Below are 16,527 nucleotides of genomic sequence, written 5' to 3' on the forward strand. Positions count from 1 at the left end.
GTCCGACGTGAAGAACAGGACGAGGGAGGGAGGGGCCTAGGATCGAGTGGGTGAGGCGCAGGACGAGTCGCTTACCAGGTACTGGGCAGCTCGGGGGTGGGCGTGGCGCGCGAACGCGGAGGACAGCCCTTGCGCAGGCGCAGAGGCCGCTGCGCGGGTTGGGGCGAGGGGGACCTCACGAGGCCTGGGTCCTGGGCTGTGGGCCATCAGGGGCAGGAGTCCGAGGTGCGGGACTGTGTCCCGAGGCGGCGCTGGCGGCTCCCGGAAGCTCTTTCCCATTTCCTTTCCTTTCCCCCCGTCTTCTCAGTGAGATTTCCTTGGTGAGTTATTTGAGGAGAAAGGGAAACTGTAGAATCAGTCCGTTCCCATCGCATGCCCTTTTCCGGTCCGTGTCTTCCCCTGTGCGCTACTGGGCGGTGATCCCAGCAATTTGGCCGCGCCCGCCTTCCCGGCCGCTTGCGTCCCGCGCTCAGCCGTGCGGCCCCCGGTGCGAGCGCTCAGGACAGCTCCCCTCGTCCTCCCCTCGGCCACCTGTCTCCCTTCCTCTCGCGCCTCGCTGCTTCTCCCCCTGTTTACCTCTTTATCGGGCCCCTCCTCTTAGGGCTTGACTTTGTTTTCTAAGCAAGCAGCCTAAACCAGAAGAATCCTTTTAAACGGGCCTTTGAATTTTATGCTCCTCTCTTTTTTTTTTCTGGCGTCCCTTTTTGAAAATAGTCTTGGGAGCGGTTTTATTCCGTTTGATCCGTGTGGTTTTCCACGAACCTACCGATTCCCATATTGACTGCTGAAAGACTCCCATTTGGCAATCCAGAGGCTCTGAAAGACATTTTGGCAATATGGTTCTGACCAACCTTATAGAAGCCAGTCTGCCCAAAGGGAGTAAGGATGCTTGAAGATAAGAGGCCAGTTTTGGCCCTGTCACTCCCAGGGTGCCCGGTGGTGGAGACAAAGCAGCATGGTAGCTTGGTTGACTTAAAAGAGTTTATTGGCTGTTCCTTCTGAGATGGTCCATGCTCTGTCTGTGGAGTTTTGTTTCTCACTAAATAAATCCAGTTTTTACCTAAAACAAAGTTTGCTGAATGTGTAGGTGCTTATCATCTTGGGCTCTTGGTGAATTTCAGTAGATAAGAATAAACTTAGTTTTTTCTTATCCAGTTGGTCAGGTTTCTATTTTTTTATCCCAGGCGTTTAACAAACATTTTATTTCCGATGAATGGCACCTTGGGGTTGATGGTTCTGTTCTTCACATCAGATTTTCTGTTTACAAACTATTTGTATGTATATGCCGCTTTGCCCTTTTCCTTTCCATTTTTGAGTATTTCATGTTTTTGGTTATTTTTGCTTAGCTTGTGTAGAGAATAATTCTGTTCTCTATATGTGCTAAGATTTGAACCGAGGACTTGGAATGATAATAGTTAGCCAAATGGACAGTCCTTGGCCAAAGTTTGTAACATTTCTAATTAGAAGGAACACTTAAGGACTCTTTATGTTTATCAGTTCCTGAAAGAGCCAATAAGGGCAAAGCATGGTTTCTCTAGGTAGTAAGTACCCACTGGCCTCAGTTAGTCTTGACTTTCTGTTGTTACTGAATACAGTAATTTCACTGATGTCAGTGTATTTATATGGTTTTAAAAATACTGAACAGAATTTAAAGTCTCACTGTAGTATATTTAGTATACAGTCTTAGGGAAGTTGTTAAATCATTTGGAAAGGAACTTTTTTCCCCTTTAGGTATTGGTCTGTAATTCTTGGCGTTTGAAAGCATGTTTACAAAGAATATGTTCCTGATTTTTCTAATTCGCTCAAAATGGCAGTCCTGTTCAAGGAAATGCCTATGTACAGTATGTCCACATAGAATTAGTGTTGGTGTGCCATCAGAGGTAGTGAACCTTTTCTGTAAACGGCTCGATAATAAATATTTTAGGGCTTTGCAGGCGAGTTGTATTCTTCTGAAACTACTTAAGCACTACCATTATAGCTCCAAAACAACCAAAGACCATACTTAAGAAATGGAAAAAAAAAAATGAATGAGCAAAGTTTTTTTCCCATGAAACATAATTTACAAAAACAGGGGTGAGCTACATTTGGCCTGTGGGTTATAGTTTGCATGGACACCTTATATGAATGGTTGTACATACAAATTAGTTGTTTTTTTTTTTTTTTACTAAGGATTATTTCAGTATACTTAGATGAATAAAATGGTCAGAGGTGGGAGTAGAAATAGGACAGCTGGGAGGAAAAGAAACCCTTTCTAAAGACATAGTCTTCACAATATTTTTCTAAGTTATAGAATTACAAAGAGTACTTAATCATTTGAATAAGATATTCAAAACCTTTAAGAGAATATTTAATAGCAAAAGACTAACAACAGAAAAGGCTTAGTTGGCTTTGATTCTAAAATAAAGGCAAAGATGAGTGGTGAATTTGGAAAATGATTTTAAGAGCCCTGTGATTACCACGTGGCACTGAAGTGTGGGCCTTCCACCACGCTGTTTCAGTCAGCTAATTAACCGGAGGGCTTGTTTAGAGGATTTTTACGTATTAAAAGCAAAGCTTCTAACCTTCTGCTGGTTGGTTTATATCCTAGTATATTTGCATTTTTTCTTATTACTTATGGGAAAACAACATTGCTGTAAAAATGCAGCAATTTTTAAGAATATTTTAAAACCTTAGAATATCTTTCTTCATAAAATAGTGGACTAGATTTAGTCATTCTTAGAAATTTAATTAGAGATTGTATTAAAACAGGATGACAGGATGACAAGTATAATGATTGCACAAATATTTTCAAAAGTTCATTGAACTGTAGCCAGTTCTCATTGTGAAACAAAATATTTTAAATGGGTGACAAATGCTAAATCATTTTCACTAAATAGATTTTGAAAGTTTACCAGAAGTATTGAAAACGAGGTAATTTTATAATGGAATTGAAATTTTCTGGACTATTTTGGAAGTAAAAATTGATGCACTTATAATTTTGATTATCAATCATCTAGTGTAAGCACAGGAAAATATCACTGTAAATACTTTGCTAAAAGGTAATATGTATTTCTTGTTTAAAAATGTAACTTTGTTAGCATTCTTAGAAAATAATTTTAAAATGTGTTAAAAGTGGTTTCTGTACTTTCTTTCCCTTGAAGTCTATATTCAGTTTTGATCAGCTTGCCACAGTAAAATTGTTAAAGTTCATACCTCAAGGTCACACAGTATTTAATATGTACATGTGGACATTCTGTTTCTGTTTTTTAAAGTTCTTGCTGTGATACTGACACATCACTACCTTTTCATTTGTCTTTGATAAGGTCTTTTATGTCTAAGAAGTATCTACTGGAACTAGTGGATCAAAAAACTACACTATAAGCGACTAGTAAGAAAACCTGTTTTAAAATTATTAATGTGTAATGGAGTGGTATACATCGTCCATCCCCTGAAGAATTAGAGAGTTTACTAAAATACTTTTGTATGGAACTTGGGTCTACACCAATTATTTGCAAACATCAATAATTCAGTAAAACCTGAGTACTTTACAGTCAAGAGATTTGGTCTTTAAGTACTGGTTTTGTTTCTTGACTCTTATGTGATTGACTCCCATTTTAATTTGAAATAGTTCTGTTCTTTGGCTGAAGAAAAATTGCCTGTTCATGACCCCTTTACTGAAAAACATATTAAAATATAAGTAAATGAAAAACACCTTATAATATGGCTTTGAATCATAAAGGAACATGATTTGCAGTTGGTCCTCACTTTTCGCAAGTTCTCTATTTGTGAATTCTACTTGCTAAAATTTATTTATAACCCCAAATTAATGCTTACAGCACTTCTGCAGTCACTCATGGCCACATGCATGAGTGGTGAAAAATTTGAGTCATGAGATATGCATGTTTCAAATTGGGGTCAAATAAGGTGATGCTTTGCCTTCTTGTTTCAGCTCCTACTGTAAACAAGGGTCTTTTTTGAATTCTATTTAAGGGCCACATGTTTTGCATTTTTGTGCTTCTGGTTGCTGGTTTTGTTTAAAATGGCCCCCAAGCAGAGGGCTGAAGTGCTGCCTTGTGTTCCTAAGGCAGTGAGGCCACCATGTGCCTTACAGAGAAAATGTGTACATTAGATAAGTTTCCTTCAGGCATGTATTAAAGTCTGAGTTCAGTGGTAGTGAATCATTATGTGTATATTAAATAAGATGTCTTTAAGCAGAAACACACATAAAACATTATGTATTGATCAGTTGGCAAAAATATTGTAACCAGAGGCTCACAAGAACCTAGGAACAGTGTGTTTCCCCCAGAAGCAGTGGTTCAGTGTTCACTAATTTGTATTCATGGTGACCTGATAGACTTAACTACCATGAATAATGAGTACTGACTATTACCTCTTAAGTAAAAATTCAGTTTCCAGATAAAAGTTAGATGTCATGGGCATTATTCCATCTTCTCTTGCATTTTGGTTGGCCTACAGTGGATGTTGAAACCCTAAAATTAGTTTGTGTCTGGATGTTACAAAACAAAATTTAGTATGTAACTTCTTTAATTTTCTTTAAAATGATAATATTTGTTACATGTTAGAGCACTTTATAAGCTAGTGTCAGAAAGATTTTTATGGTGAAATAATATTGATACTGAATTGATAAATTGAACTGTCACAATTTTCTACTTTGAATTCATATAAAACAAAGGAAGAGTAAGATTACAAAGGATAAGGTGAAGTTAACATGCATTAACGCTTGTGTTAGTCTTTTGCTTTTAATGGAGTTGGTGTTAAGCATTGTAGCAACCAACCTAAAGTGGAAAAGATCAGATAAAAAATTTAGTGTCCATAAAAACAAACCAGCTACTCAGGTAATACACAATTATTAGCAATACAGATGTCAGAAATTTCTGCATTGGGAACTAAAAAAGATGATACTCTGTGATATTATAAGCAAAAGCTACCTATTAAGCAGGCTGCTTAATGTAGTGTCCTCAAAATAATTAGTGTTAAAGAATAGTACCAGAATAAAAGTAGTTTAATAAAAGAAATTGCTGATGGGGTTCAAGTGTACAGTTCTCTGACCCTTTGTTTACTTCAGGGAAAGGATTAACCTGTGCCCAATATGGATGAGTGCCCCTTGTTTTCTCTGAAGGTTTATAAACAAGAGCTTCCCGGGTGGCTCAGATGGTAAAGAATCCGCCTCCAATGCAAGAGGCCTGGGTTCAATCCCTGGGTCAGCAATTTCCCCTGGAGAAGGGAATGGCTGCCCAATCCAATATTCTTGCCTGAAGAATTCCACGGACAGAGGAGCCTGGCGGGCTACAGTCCATAGAGTCGCAAAGAGCCAGACACAACTGAGTGACTAACACAGACTAACACTAGCCCCTTGTTTTCTCTGAAGGTTTATAAACAAACCAAACTATGAAAAAAAAAAAAAAGAAGAAGCCTAGTTCTGTGTCTAGATATTCTGATTCAATTTATATGTTTTTAGTCTTTTATCACTGAGTGACAGTGGTTAATATTACTATATAAATGAATATTCTTATGTGCCTATCGCCATGCTATATGTTTGAATTTATTATAAATCATTTAAATAGCCAAGAGGTACCCATGTGTGGCAGACACTTTATCTGCACTCTTTATAGTCGATATTACAGCCAAATCATGATTCAGATGGATAAACAATCTAAAAGAGTAATTCAGATACTTACTTCACACTTTTTAGTCCACTGATTTCTTTCCATCTGATCACTGAACGTACAGTTAAATCATTAAAATTTTAGATGTCATTGTGTAAACTTACATTATCATTTCGTTATAGTATCTTGTATATTGCTTGATGGCAGAAATTCAGTACTGTTTAGTAAAATTCTTTCTTATCGTAAGATACACATATTGGAAAATAGTATCTTAATCTTTCAATAATAGCTTTAGGGAACCATGCAAAGGGTCAGTTTATTATTTTTCTGTACTTAAAAAATTCCAATTGGACATTTTAACAATAGACTATCTGTGGAATTTAATGACACAGTATGCAGTTATGATTAATTTCAATTTTTTTCCATTATAGACTCCATTTTTTGCAAAGACTGAGTTTGCTTCAGCATCCACAAACTCTTCACCTCAGATTGGTTCCTGTGTGTTTTTGTTTGCAAGTCAGCAGGAGTTAAGCATATACCAGCTGAAAAGCCAAATAAGGAAATGCATCCCTGCTTCCAGCAGTTCTAAGTTAACTTGTAAGTTAAATTCAGTGTAAGCTGAAAATGGTTTAAATGTTTTATTAGAAAACACAGTTTGAGTAGCATGAATGATCAGAATAGTAAAGAGCGAAAAGTTTTCGGAACGTGTCTAAAGACACCATCTAACGTTTAATAGTTGCCTATTGGTTGTACCACGGAATATGTGGAAAGTCTCACTACATGCCTGTAAAGTTACTCTAATCACTTTAAATAAATATTGTAGCAGTTATTAAATTGTACTTTACATATGACTAAACGTCTCACCTGTCTGGCACACATCTGGTGTTTTAACAGTGAGTGTATTTCCAAAGACAGGGATCTGATCAGTACGGGGAATTACAGAGCTTCTCCAGATGCCAGCATGAATTTGTCCTCTTATCAATGGAAACATTCCTGAGGGTTTTTTTGCTATCACTCTGGAGTCTGGGATTTGAGTTGTGTCTCCACTGGTGATGTTTATAGGAAAGAAATGAGCGTGATGGTCCGAGTCAGAGAAAGTTATAGATCTGTAGCCTTTGAGTTTGTTGTCGATTATCCATTTTTCTTAAGTATTTACATAATGTTATATCTTTCACTAGCTTTTTTTATAAGCTAGTAAAAAACATGAAAAACATGTAAGAATGATTTTTAACAGTATGCATGTAAAAGGCATGTAAGAAAGAAAAGGTCATGCCTTTGTTCTATATATAATTGTTCTTTGGAAAATTCTTTAAGCATTGTATAAGCAAATATTTTATTCTGGTTTCTTGTTGTGAATTCTTTGACTAAGAAATTTATGAGTAACACGATAGTCTATCAACATGTTCATATAACTAACGAGAAATACAGAGACTATTCAGCTTTTTGAATTGCAAGTATATAGCATCCCAACTCCAAGTAATCCTTATTTACTTGGGTTACAAACCATGAGACATTTTTCATTATAGGAAAAGAAATAGTAATTTGATTTAGTATATTTTTAAAAAAAGTATCTATGATACAACATTCTCAGAATAAAGTTTCTGTTGCTCATAGTTACAAATGATTACTCACTTTCTTGAGACTTGAAAAGATTACTAAAAAGATAATATGTAATATATGAGAATTTAGGTTTGGATAATTTTTTAATGCCATATAAAATTCAGAAGAATTTTAAGTTTGTGTACTGTGGGCATGATTCTACTTAATCCTATTGGTATGTTAAGCCTATAGAAATTAGTAACTAAATGTCTTTCCTTGTCTTTATGTTTTGAAAAGGGCCAAAGCCAGTTTTTCTTTTGGCTTGGGCAGCAAAGTGAAAAGAGAATGCTCCACTTTAAGCGATGTCAGCTTCTGAAACAGATAGCTCAGAAATGCTTGTCTCGCATCCATGTGAAAACAGATAAACATCCACAGCTATTTCTTTCAAGAACCTTTGCACTTGCAGAATTAAGGAAGTCATGGCATTCCATCTACTCTCTTGTTGGAGACAAAAATATTATCCTGATGGGACCTCCCGGTGCTGGGAAAACAACAGTAGGCAGAATAATAGGCCAGAAACTGGGTTGTTGTGTCATCGATGTGGATGATGATATCCTTGAAAAAACCTGGAATATGAGTGTGTCTGAAAAATTGCAGGATGTTGGTAATGAGCAATTTTTAGAAGAGGAAGGAAAAGCCGTGTTAAACTTCTCTGCATCTGGAAGTGTGATTTCCCTTACTGGGTCCAACCCAATGCATGATGCTAGCATGTGGCATCTAAAGAAAAACGGAATAATTGTTTATCTGGATGTACCTCTACTAGATATAGTCAGTCGTCTAAAATTAATGAAAACAGATAGGATTGTAGGTCAGAATTCTGGAACCTCTATGAAGGACTTACTGAAGTTTAGAAGACAGTACTATAAGAAGTGGTACGATACTCGTGTTTTTTGTGAAAGTGGGGCTTCCCCGGAGGAGGTAGCCAACAAAGTGCTGAGTGCAGTTAAAAGATACCAAGATGTGGATTCAGAAACATTCATTTCCACAAGACACATTTGGCCTAAAGACTGTGAACAGAAAATTCCAATGAAATTCTTTAGTGAAGCTGTGATTGAGGGGTTAGCTTCTGACGGTGGACTTTTTGTTCCTGAGAAGGAGTTTCCAAAGTTAAACTGTGGGGAGTGGAAAAGCCTGGTAGGAGCAACATACATAGAAAGAGCACAGATACTTCTGGAAAAATGTATACATCCTGCTGACATACCTGCTGCCAAGCTGGGAGAAATGATTGAAACTGCTTATGGGGAAAACTTTACCTGCTCAAAAATCGCCCCTGTCAGGCACCTGTCAGGCAACCAGTTCATCCTGGAGTTGTTTCATGGACCAACAGGATCATTTAAAGATCTGTCTTTACAGCTCATGCCCCATCTTTTTGCACACTGTATTCCACCAAGTTGCAATTTTATGATACTTGTAGCCACCTCAGGAGACACTGGAAGTGCAGTCTTAAATGGCTTTAGTCGTCTTAATAAGAATGACAAGCAGAGAATAGCCGTGGCCACATTTTTTCCTGAAGACGGAGTCAGTGATTTTCAAAAAGCACAAATAATTGGCAGTCAGAATGAAAATGGATGGGCGGTAGGTGTCAAGTCAGATTTTGATTTCTGCCAGACATCTATAAAAAGAATTTTTCAAGATTCTGATTTTACTGGCTTTCTTGCTGTGGAATATGGAACTGTCTTAAGTTCAGCTAATTCCATAAACTGGGGCCGACTGCTTCCCCAAGTAGTTTATCATGCTTCTGCATACCTTGATCTCGTTAGCCAAGGATTTATTTCTTTTGGAAGCCCAGTTGATGTGTGTATTCCCACAGGAAACTTTGGTAACATTTTAGCAGCAGTGTATGCCAAAACCATGGGAGTCCCTATTCGAAAATTTATCTGTGCTTCTAATGAGAACCATGTTTTGACTGATTTTATAAAAACAGGGCATTATGATATAAGGGAAAGAAAACTAGCACGGACCTTTTCACCAGCAATTGATATCCTCAAATCTTCAAACCTGGAACGACATTTACACCTGATGGCTAATAAAGATGGACAGTTAATGAGAAGACTGTTTAATCAGTTAGAAGAGGAGCATCACTTCCAGATAGAGAAAATCCTAGTTGAGAAACTTCAGCAGGATTTCGTGGCCGACTGGTGCTCCGAGGGAGAGTGCCTGGCAGCTATTCACTCTACCTACAACACTTCGGGGTACATTCTGGACCCACACACTGCAATTGCGAAAGTAGTTGCAGACAGAATGCAAGACAAAACTTGCCCAGTGATTGTATCCTCTACAGCTCATTACTCCAAGTTTGCACCTGCTATCATGCAGGCTTTAAAGATTAGAGAAATCAATCAGACTTCATCAAGTCAAGTTTACTTATTAAGTTCATACAATGCCTTACCTCCACCGCACGAGGCTTTATTAGAGAGAACAAAACAGCAAGAGAAGATGGAGCACCAGGTCTGTGTAGCTGATGTGAATGTCTTGAAGAATTATGTGGAAAAACTTGCACAAAATCAATTCATAGGAAAGTTTTCTGAGTAAAAGAAAAAAAAATTCTGGTGAAAAGCATGCAGTAATAAATCACAAAAGTTGATTTTGAGTACAAATAACATTTTGTTTTTTATGCGAATATGTATGTCTGTATATAGATCTGTTATCTTTTGGAATTTCAGTAGCCTCGTCTCTAGGTCTGTCCATTGTCCCTACACATGCTTCTTGGATCCTTAATCTAGAAGTGACAGAAAGTAGCGTAATGCATGGACCCTTGTGCTGTGCTCTGCACCCATGTGGGATATATCAGTTTCTCTTCCCTCATCCCCACTTTTAAATGGACCAAAATGTCTGGTACTCTATCTGACACTTAAAATATTTCAGCATAGTTGTTACATAGTATATCTGTAACCATTATTAGTTCTTTATTGACTAGAAAGATAATGTACACTCTAATGGTTAACTTATTTAGAAGAAGTAGTAAGCACATCTATTAAGAAATGGCTGGCGTTTTTGACTCTCCTCAAATTCCATTTTGGACTATAATTAATTAAATGGATCCTAAACCATCCAGATTAGATAAGTGTTCCAGCCTTCACTCCCCTTGGGATGTGTATAGTTAAGGTGATGTAGTTTGAAAATCAAGACACAAGATTTAAATCTAGGATGTGATCATCAACAGAACTACCTAGTAGTAGATACAGAAATAAAATTGCATATCTGTTTCAAGAGAAAAGCTTTCCAAAATTCAGAGTATTTGAATAGTCTTAAGTATGGTTATAGTTATAGCAGTTTTCTTGTATTATTTGGACTCTATTCCTATATAATTTGTCTATTGTCTTTTCTTTCAGTGAACGTTGTCTTTTTTGGCAGCTAAAAGCACATACAATTGATGCACATATTTAGTGTTTCCTTCTTTGTAGTAACAATACATTATAATCATGATTTACATTTGTGAATTTCTTGAATGTTTTATTTCTGAATTAAAAGATTTGTCACTGAAAGGACCTGTTAGTGTAATGGACTACTCTCAACCACAAGATGGCATTCCTAACATAATTTGTCTTTGCTGATAATATTCTGTTTCATTTTCTGGGAGAACTACCTCCATAAAGAAACATATTGCAGATTGTCAAGGAAAAAATTGTAAAAGTTTAATGAGCAGAAATGATTTGTTTAAAAATTTAAAAAATTAAACCAACTATGGTAACTTTGGCTCTCCAGCTTCTAAAAAGTACATTCTAAAACCAAAACTTGAAAACCAAGAGCAGTTACCAGAAAATAATGGAGGATTCAAAGTTCACTTATTCATGTATGTCTTAGTTATTTTATCATTTGCTTTTAAGGATAAGTGTTTCAATAACCGATATGTTTAGAAAATACATGTAAATTTTCCTGTGTGTATGAGAATGCACTGTTTTTCTGAAAGTGGGAGGGACAATTTTGTTTTTAAAAGACATGATTTTTGCCCACGAGACTGTAGTGAAGGAGACAATATGTAAAATTGAATCAGGTTCAACATAGAAGAGTTATTGCAAGACAGTTCATGAGTAAGTAAAAAGTAAGGGATACAGTCAAGAGCTGTCGGATTACCATGGGCCAATTAGAAAAGATGTCACAGAAGACACAGAAGCTTCTGTGAGTCCTGAAGGGTAGCAAGATTTTCTAGGTGAAAAGGAAGGGGAAGTACATTCTAGGTAGACAAGGGAAATAGGTACAGTGAGTTGCTCAAGAGAGCACATTCCTTTATCTCCAGTTCATTTGTTCTCTTATTTCATGCTTTCACTTTTTCTCAATACCAAGTCTAGCCCTTCCCTCTCAGCTAATGACCTTGCCTCAGTCAAGAGGAAATAAGCCATCAGTGAAGACATGGCTTCCTCTCACCAAGTGTCTAAATCTGCTGGACTGTTTGTCTCCTCACCTGCTCCCCCTGGATTGAATTGGGTGATATTCCTTCCCGTGTGTCTTAGCTTCTGATCCTGTCGGAATACTCCCATCACTTGCTTCATCCACTCTCTCCTCTAGTGCTGCTTCAGCTTCTCCCCTCTGACGGGACCTTCCTTTCTATACCATTCAGATGCTCTCTTTTCACATCTTAAAAAGTATAAGAGCAAAACAAGTCAACATCCACATTCCCCCACCATTCACTCTTTTATTTATGTTCCACTCAAGACCAAGCCTCTTCGAAAACAGTTGTCTACGTGTGTGGTCTCCACTTCCTTGCCTCTCGTGTTCTCCAGAATGTGTAAAGTACGTGTACTGTTCAGGGAGGAGTAATAAAACAGAAATAAATGTGCTGCTCCCCACTTTGCTTTAAGAGTAGAACATGCCTCGTGTTTGACACCTGTTGTGGCTCCTATTTGATTACATTTGCTTCTCTCCCTCAGAAGTAACCACTATCCTAAATTTTCTCTTTATCATTTCCTTGTTTATATGTACAGTTTTGCCTCTTTTTAAATTTTATGTAAATGGAATCATACATATTCTTCCATGACTTTGTTTTATTCAGTAATTTTAATAAAATTTAACCATGCAGATGACAGAAGGCAGAGTTCATTAATTTTAATTGCTGTATAATATTCTATAGAATGAATGCCACAATCTATCCATTTATGTTAATGGACATTTAAATGGTCTAATATTTATCTGTACTTGTGTCCAATAGGTATACTGTTTCATAAAATTTGTATTGAAGGCTCGTGAAAATGAACTTACAAACATCTGTGATTCTTTCTAATGGTATATAAAAATATATTTCATATCTTAGCTGTGTTAAAATAAAAATGTGTGGTTTATTTATAATATGAAAAATTATCAGTTCTTGAGCAATGGTTGTAATTTCTTCCTTCTCCAATCTTTGAAATTATTTTACAATGTCAAAAATATGGTGAATTTGTAAGATTTTTGAGAAAAAAGAAATGAGATTTTTAATTGGATATCAGTGAAAATAGTAAAATATTTTTTCATCAAAATAGACTTTAGAAAGTAATAAATTGTTCTGTTTGAAGTTTCTGTTAGATTTTAATAGCAATTCACTTCCAAAAACAATCACAACAAATACTGTTTCTCTCAATCCATTAGATCATTTAAAACATTTTCTAATTCAAACTACTTAAAGCATTAAGAAAAAGAAGTAGCTGTTTTCATATGAGCTGTTTTCACATGAGCCTCAAACTCATGGGAACATAAGTAATAGAGTTTTGTGCAGGAAGATGATTAAAGCCTGATGATCAAAGCCTGTGTATGAAATAGTTATTGGTGTGGGCCCTGTCTGTGTACTCCAGCCACTCTTTGAAACTTTAAAAACTTTAAAAACAAATAGCCTCCTTTAAAATCAGAGGTAGAATAAGCTCCTCTGGTTCAAAGAAAGCAAAGCCAAGCGATCTGTCAGTGTCATGAAGAAGGGACCTGTCAAACATAGGAAACCAAACCAACATCATGTACAGCAGTTCTCTGCTCAGTTGGCAAGATTTAGACCAGAGGCCTGTATCAAAAAGTTGTTTGCTTCCTACAGAAGGTGTATTTCTCAGTTCAGCTATTTTTCTATCTAAACTCTTTATTGCTGTCTGAGTTCTTGGGTCTTTCTTTATTTCAGTGGTGGTAACAATTGTCTTGAGCTGAGGTTCCATGTTCAGACGTGGCACTACTTGTTCAGTTATCATCATAGACTTTATTGGGATTGTAATGGCCTATACAATGCACGGTTGCTAATGGCAGGTTGAGTTTCACTTACAAATATTAGGAGGGTTTATAATTTTAAATTACTTAAATCCACAAGGGGCTATCTTAAATCAATTCTTATATTTGGTGATGTAGCCCTGAAATTATTTGTTTTGAATTTTATTTACAAGGCTCAAATCAAATAGCTGAAGTTTTCAGAAAATAATTTTACTTGCTCTTGATGCTACCTTTTTTTCTGGGACTCTCTCCAATCTTTTTGAGGCTTTAAATATAATTGGCTGACATAATATTAGGAAAAGGAGTACATCAAGGCTGTATATTGTCACCCTCCTTATTTAACTTATATGCAGAGTACATCATGAGAAATGCTGGGCTGGATGAAGCACAAGCTGGAATCAAGATTGCTGGGAGAAATATCAATTACCTCAGATATGCAGATGACACCACCCTTATGGCAGAAAGTGAAGAGGAACTAAAGAGCCTCTTGATGAAAGTGAAAGAGGAGAGTGAAAAAGTTGGCTTAAAGCTCAACATTCAGAAAACTAAGATCATGGCATCCAGTCCCATCACTTCATGGCAAATAGATGGAGAAACAGTGGCTGACTTTATTTTTGGGGGCTCCAAAATCACTGCAGACGGTGATTGCAGCCATGAAATTAAAAGATGCTACTCCTTGGAAGGAAAGCTATGACCAACCTACATAACATATTAAAAAGCAGAGACATTACTTTGTCAACAAAGGTCCATCTAGTCAAGGCTATGGTTTTTCCAGTAGTCATGTATAGTTATGAGAGTTGGACTAAAAGAAAGCTGAGCGCCGAAGAATTGATGCTTTTGAACTGTGGTGTTGGAGAAGACTCTTTCGAGTCCCTTGGACTGCAAGAAGATCCAACCAGTCCATCCTAAAGGAGGTCAGTCCTGGGTGTTCATTGGAAAGACTGATGTTGAAGCTGAAGCTCCAATACATTGGCCACCTGATGCGAAGAACTGACTCATTTGAAAAGACCCCAATGCTGGGAAAGATTGAGGGCAGGAGGAGAAGGGGACAACAGAGATGAGATGGTTGGATGGCATCACCGATTCAATGGACATGAGTTTGGGTGAACTCTAGGAGTTGGTGATGGACAGGGAGGCCTGGTGTGTTGCGGTTCATGGAGTCGCAAAGAGTCGGACACGACTGAGCGACTGAACTGACTGACATAATATTTAAACAACTTCCAAATCAACATGGGTCATACCAGAAAATACATCATTTCTTGTAAATTTCACATCTGTGTAGGGTTCTTCTCTATTAAAGTCATGTAATTTAATCCTAAAAGATCTAAATAGTGCATTTATTCACAGTATTCTGTATATTTTCCAGAAAAAGAGTCATCAGGTCAAAAGGTACCCCCTCTCCCCTTCAGTGTTGTAGCCTACTATGAAGAAATACAGAACATCTTTCTCTTGAGAAAAGTTGAGTATAATTATTTTACTGGCAGCAGAAAGAAGGAAAATATTAGTTTAAATTGGGTCAAGAGCATACAATTTCTACTGGCCAAAAGTCATACCAAAAAAAAAAAAAGTCATACTGAAATGAAACAAAATTTTAGGGAGAAAACAAAGCTAAAATATCCTTTGAAATATGCAGGTCATTCTTGTCAAAGAGGGAAAAACCACATGTAGGAGATTTGTAATCTATAAAATGATTACAAATTGTTTGATTTTTCTCAAGGCCTCGGAAAGGGAAAGAGTACCTAGATGTGGTCTCCAGAGTAAGAGGTCCAGAAATTAAATTTTGTTCATGTACACAAAATTGCACAGATTTAGAGATTTTTATCTTTTGCTAATCACAAGAGTTAATATAAACTAAAATGTACATTTATAATTGTTGGCGTTTTTCCAGTGACCACAGATTTGGTCTTTTCTACCCAAGATTCTTCATCCCTTACATGAAGATACCTAGGAGACTGTAGTTCATTTGGCAAATATGAAGTCAAACCACAGAGAGAAGGATAGTTTTCAGGGATATTTCACTCACAATTATCTGATTTATCCAACAACATAAAATACCTCGAATAAACAGAATATTCTTCCCTGTTTGACTCAAGGTGATTCTTCTCTGAATAGTGCTAAATATATACTGCCAACTTTTGATCTTTGGATCATTACTCTGCAAGATCACACACTTTGGGTGAATATGCACCTTTTTCAGATTTGTTACAAAGCAAAAAATTCAGAGTCTCAATCCCCGAGAAGCTTATGGAGAACTTAGGTAAGTAATTCAACTTACTACCAGAGCATACAGTAAATACAGTTTCATCAGGACCAGCCAGAAACATGGTGTACCCTGAGAAAGCTAAGTTAGATATTTGATTAGATATTTGGTTCCCATTCAAATTGATGTTCTCTACGTATGTGTTGCACTTTTCTTTTGGAGCATGACTACAATTTTCTCACAGACCCCCACACCACAAGCACACTGCAGGGAAGGACAAAGAGGGACACCTTCTGGCAGAGGTGACTCTCTCCTGTGCTGTCCTAAGCAGCTCAGCTCTGGCAAAGAGAAGTGAGTGAAAGTTGCTCAGTTGTGTCCAACTCTTTGCGACTCCAAGGACAAACCTTACTAGCAAAACAAAAATATGGAAACTAACCAAACATCCTCTTTGAAAGGCAGTTTGCTGCTGCTGCTGCTAAGTCACTTCAGTCAAAGGCAGTTTGCTACTGCTGCTGCTAAGTCGCTTCAGTCGTGTCCGAATCTGTGTGACCCCATAGACAGAAGCCCACCAGGCTCCCCCATCCCTGGGATTCTCCAGGCAAGAACACTGGAGTGGGTTGCCATTTCCTTCTCCAATGCATGAAAGTGAAAAGTGAAAGTGAAGTCGCTCAGTCGTGTCCGACTCTTAGTGACCCCATGGACTACAGCCTACCAGGCTCCTCCATCCATGGGATTTTCCAGGCAAGAGGCCTGGAGTGGGGTGCCATTGCCTTCTCCGGCAAAGGCAGTTTAGAAACACTTTATTGCTATTCAAGCATATTCTTGGGTCTTCTCACCCTCTAATTCCTAGAAACTTGCTGCAGTAATCCTAAGCACCAATGGTATTGATAAACACTGTCTTCTCTTCCCGCAATATTCCTGTGTGAATGTGCTCAGTCATGTCTAACTGTTTGCAACCCCATG

At 37.4% G+C, this 16,527-nt stretch overlaps 1 protein-coding gene across 2 annotated transcripts; it reads left to right on the forward strand.

Annotated features, from left to right (window-relative positions):
• The first annotated feature begins 7 nt into the window (after positions 1–7).
• On the forward strand, positions 8–14,685 carry THNSL1 (threonine synthase like 1). Of its 2 annotated transcripts, none has more exons than XM_061436035.1 (3): positions 8–78; positions 6,038–6,203; positions 7,443–14,685. In XM_061436035.1, exon 3 carries the CDS (start codon positions 7,491–7,493, stop codon positions 9,735–9,737), a length of 2,247 nt encoding a protein of 748 aa, XP_061292019.1. In that variant the 5' UTR covers positions 8–78; positions 6,038–6,203; positions 7,443–7,490; the 3' UTR covers positions 9,738–14,685. The 2 variants fall into 2 exon arrangements, with proteins under 2 accessions (XP_061292019.1, XP_061292018.1); XM_061436034.1 differs by lacking the exon at positions 8–78 and adding an exon at positions 139–320.
• The last annotated feature ends 1,842 nt before the right edge of the window (positions 14,686–16,527 follow it).

Source organism: Bos javanicus, chromosome 13, assembly GCF_032452875.1.
Source record: "Bos javanicus breed banteng chromosome 13, ARS-OSU_banteng_1.0, whole genome shotgun sequence".
Taxonomy (NCBI): domain Eukaryota; kingdom Metazoa; phylum Chordata; class Mammalia; order Artiodactyla; family Bovidae; genus Bos; species Bos javanicus.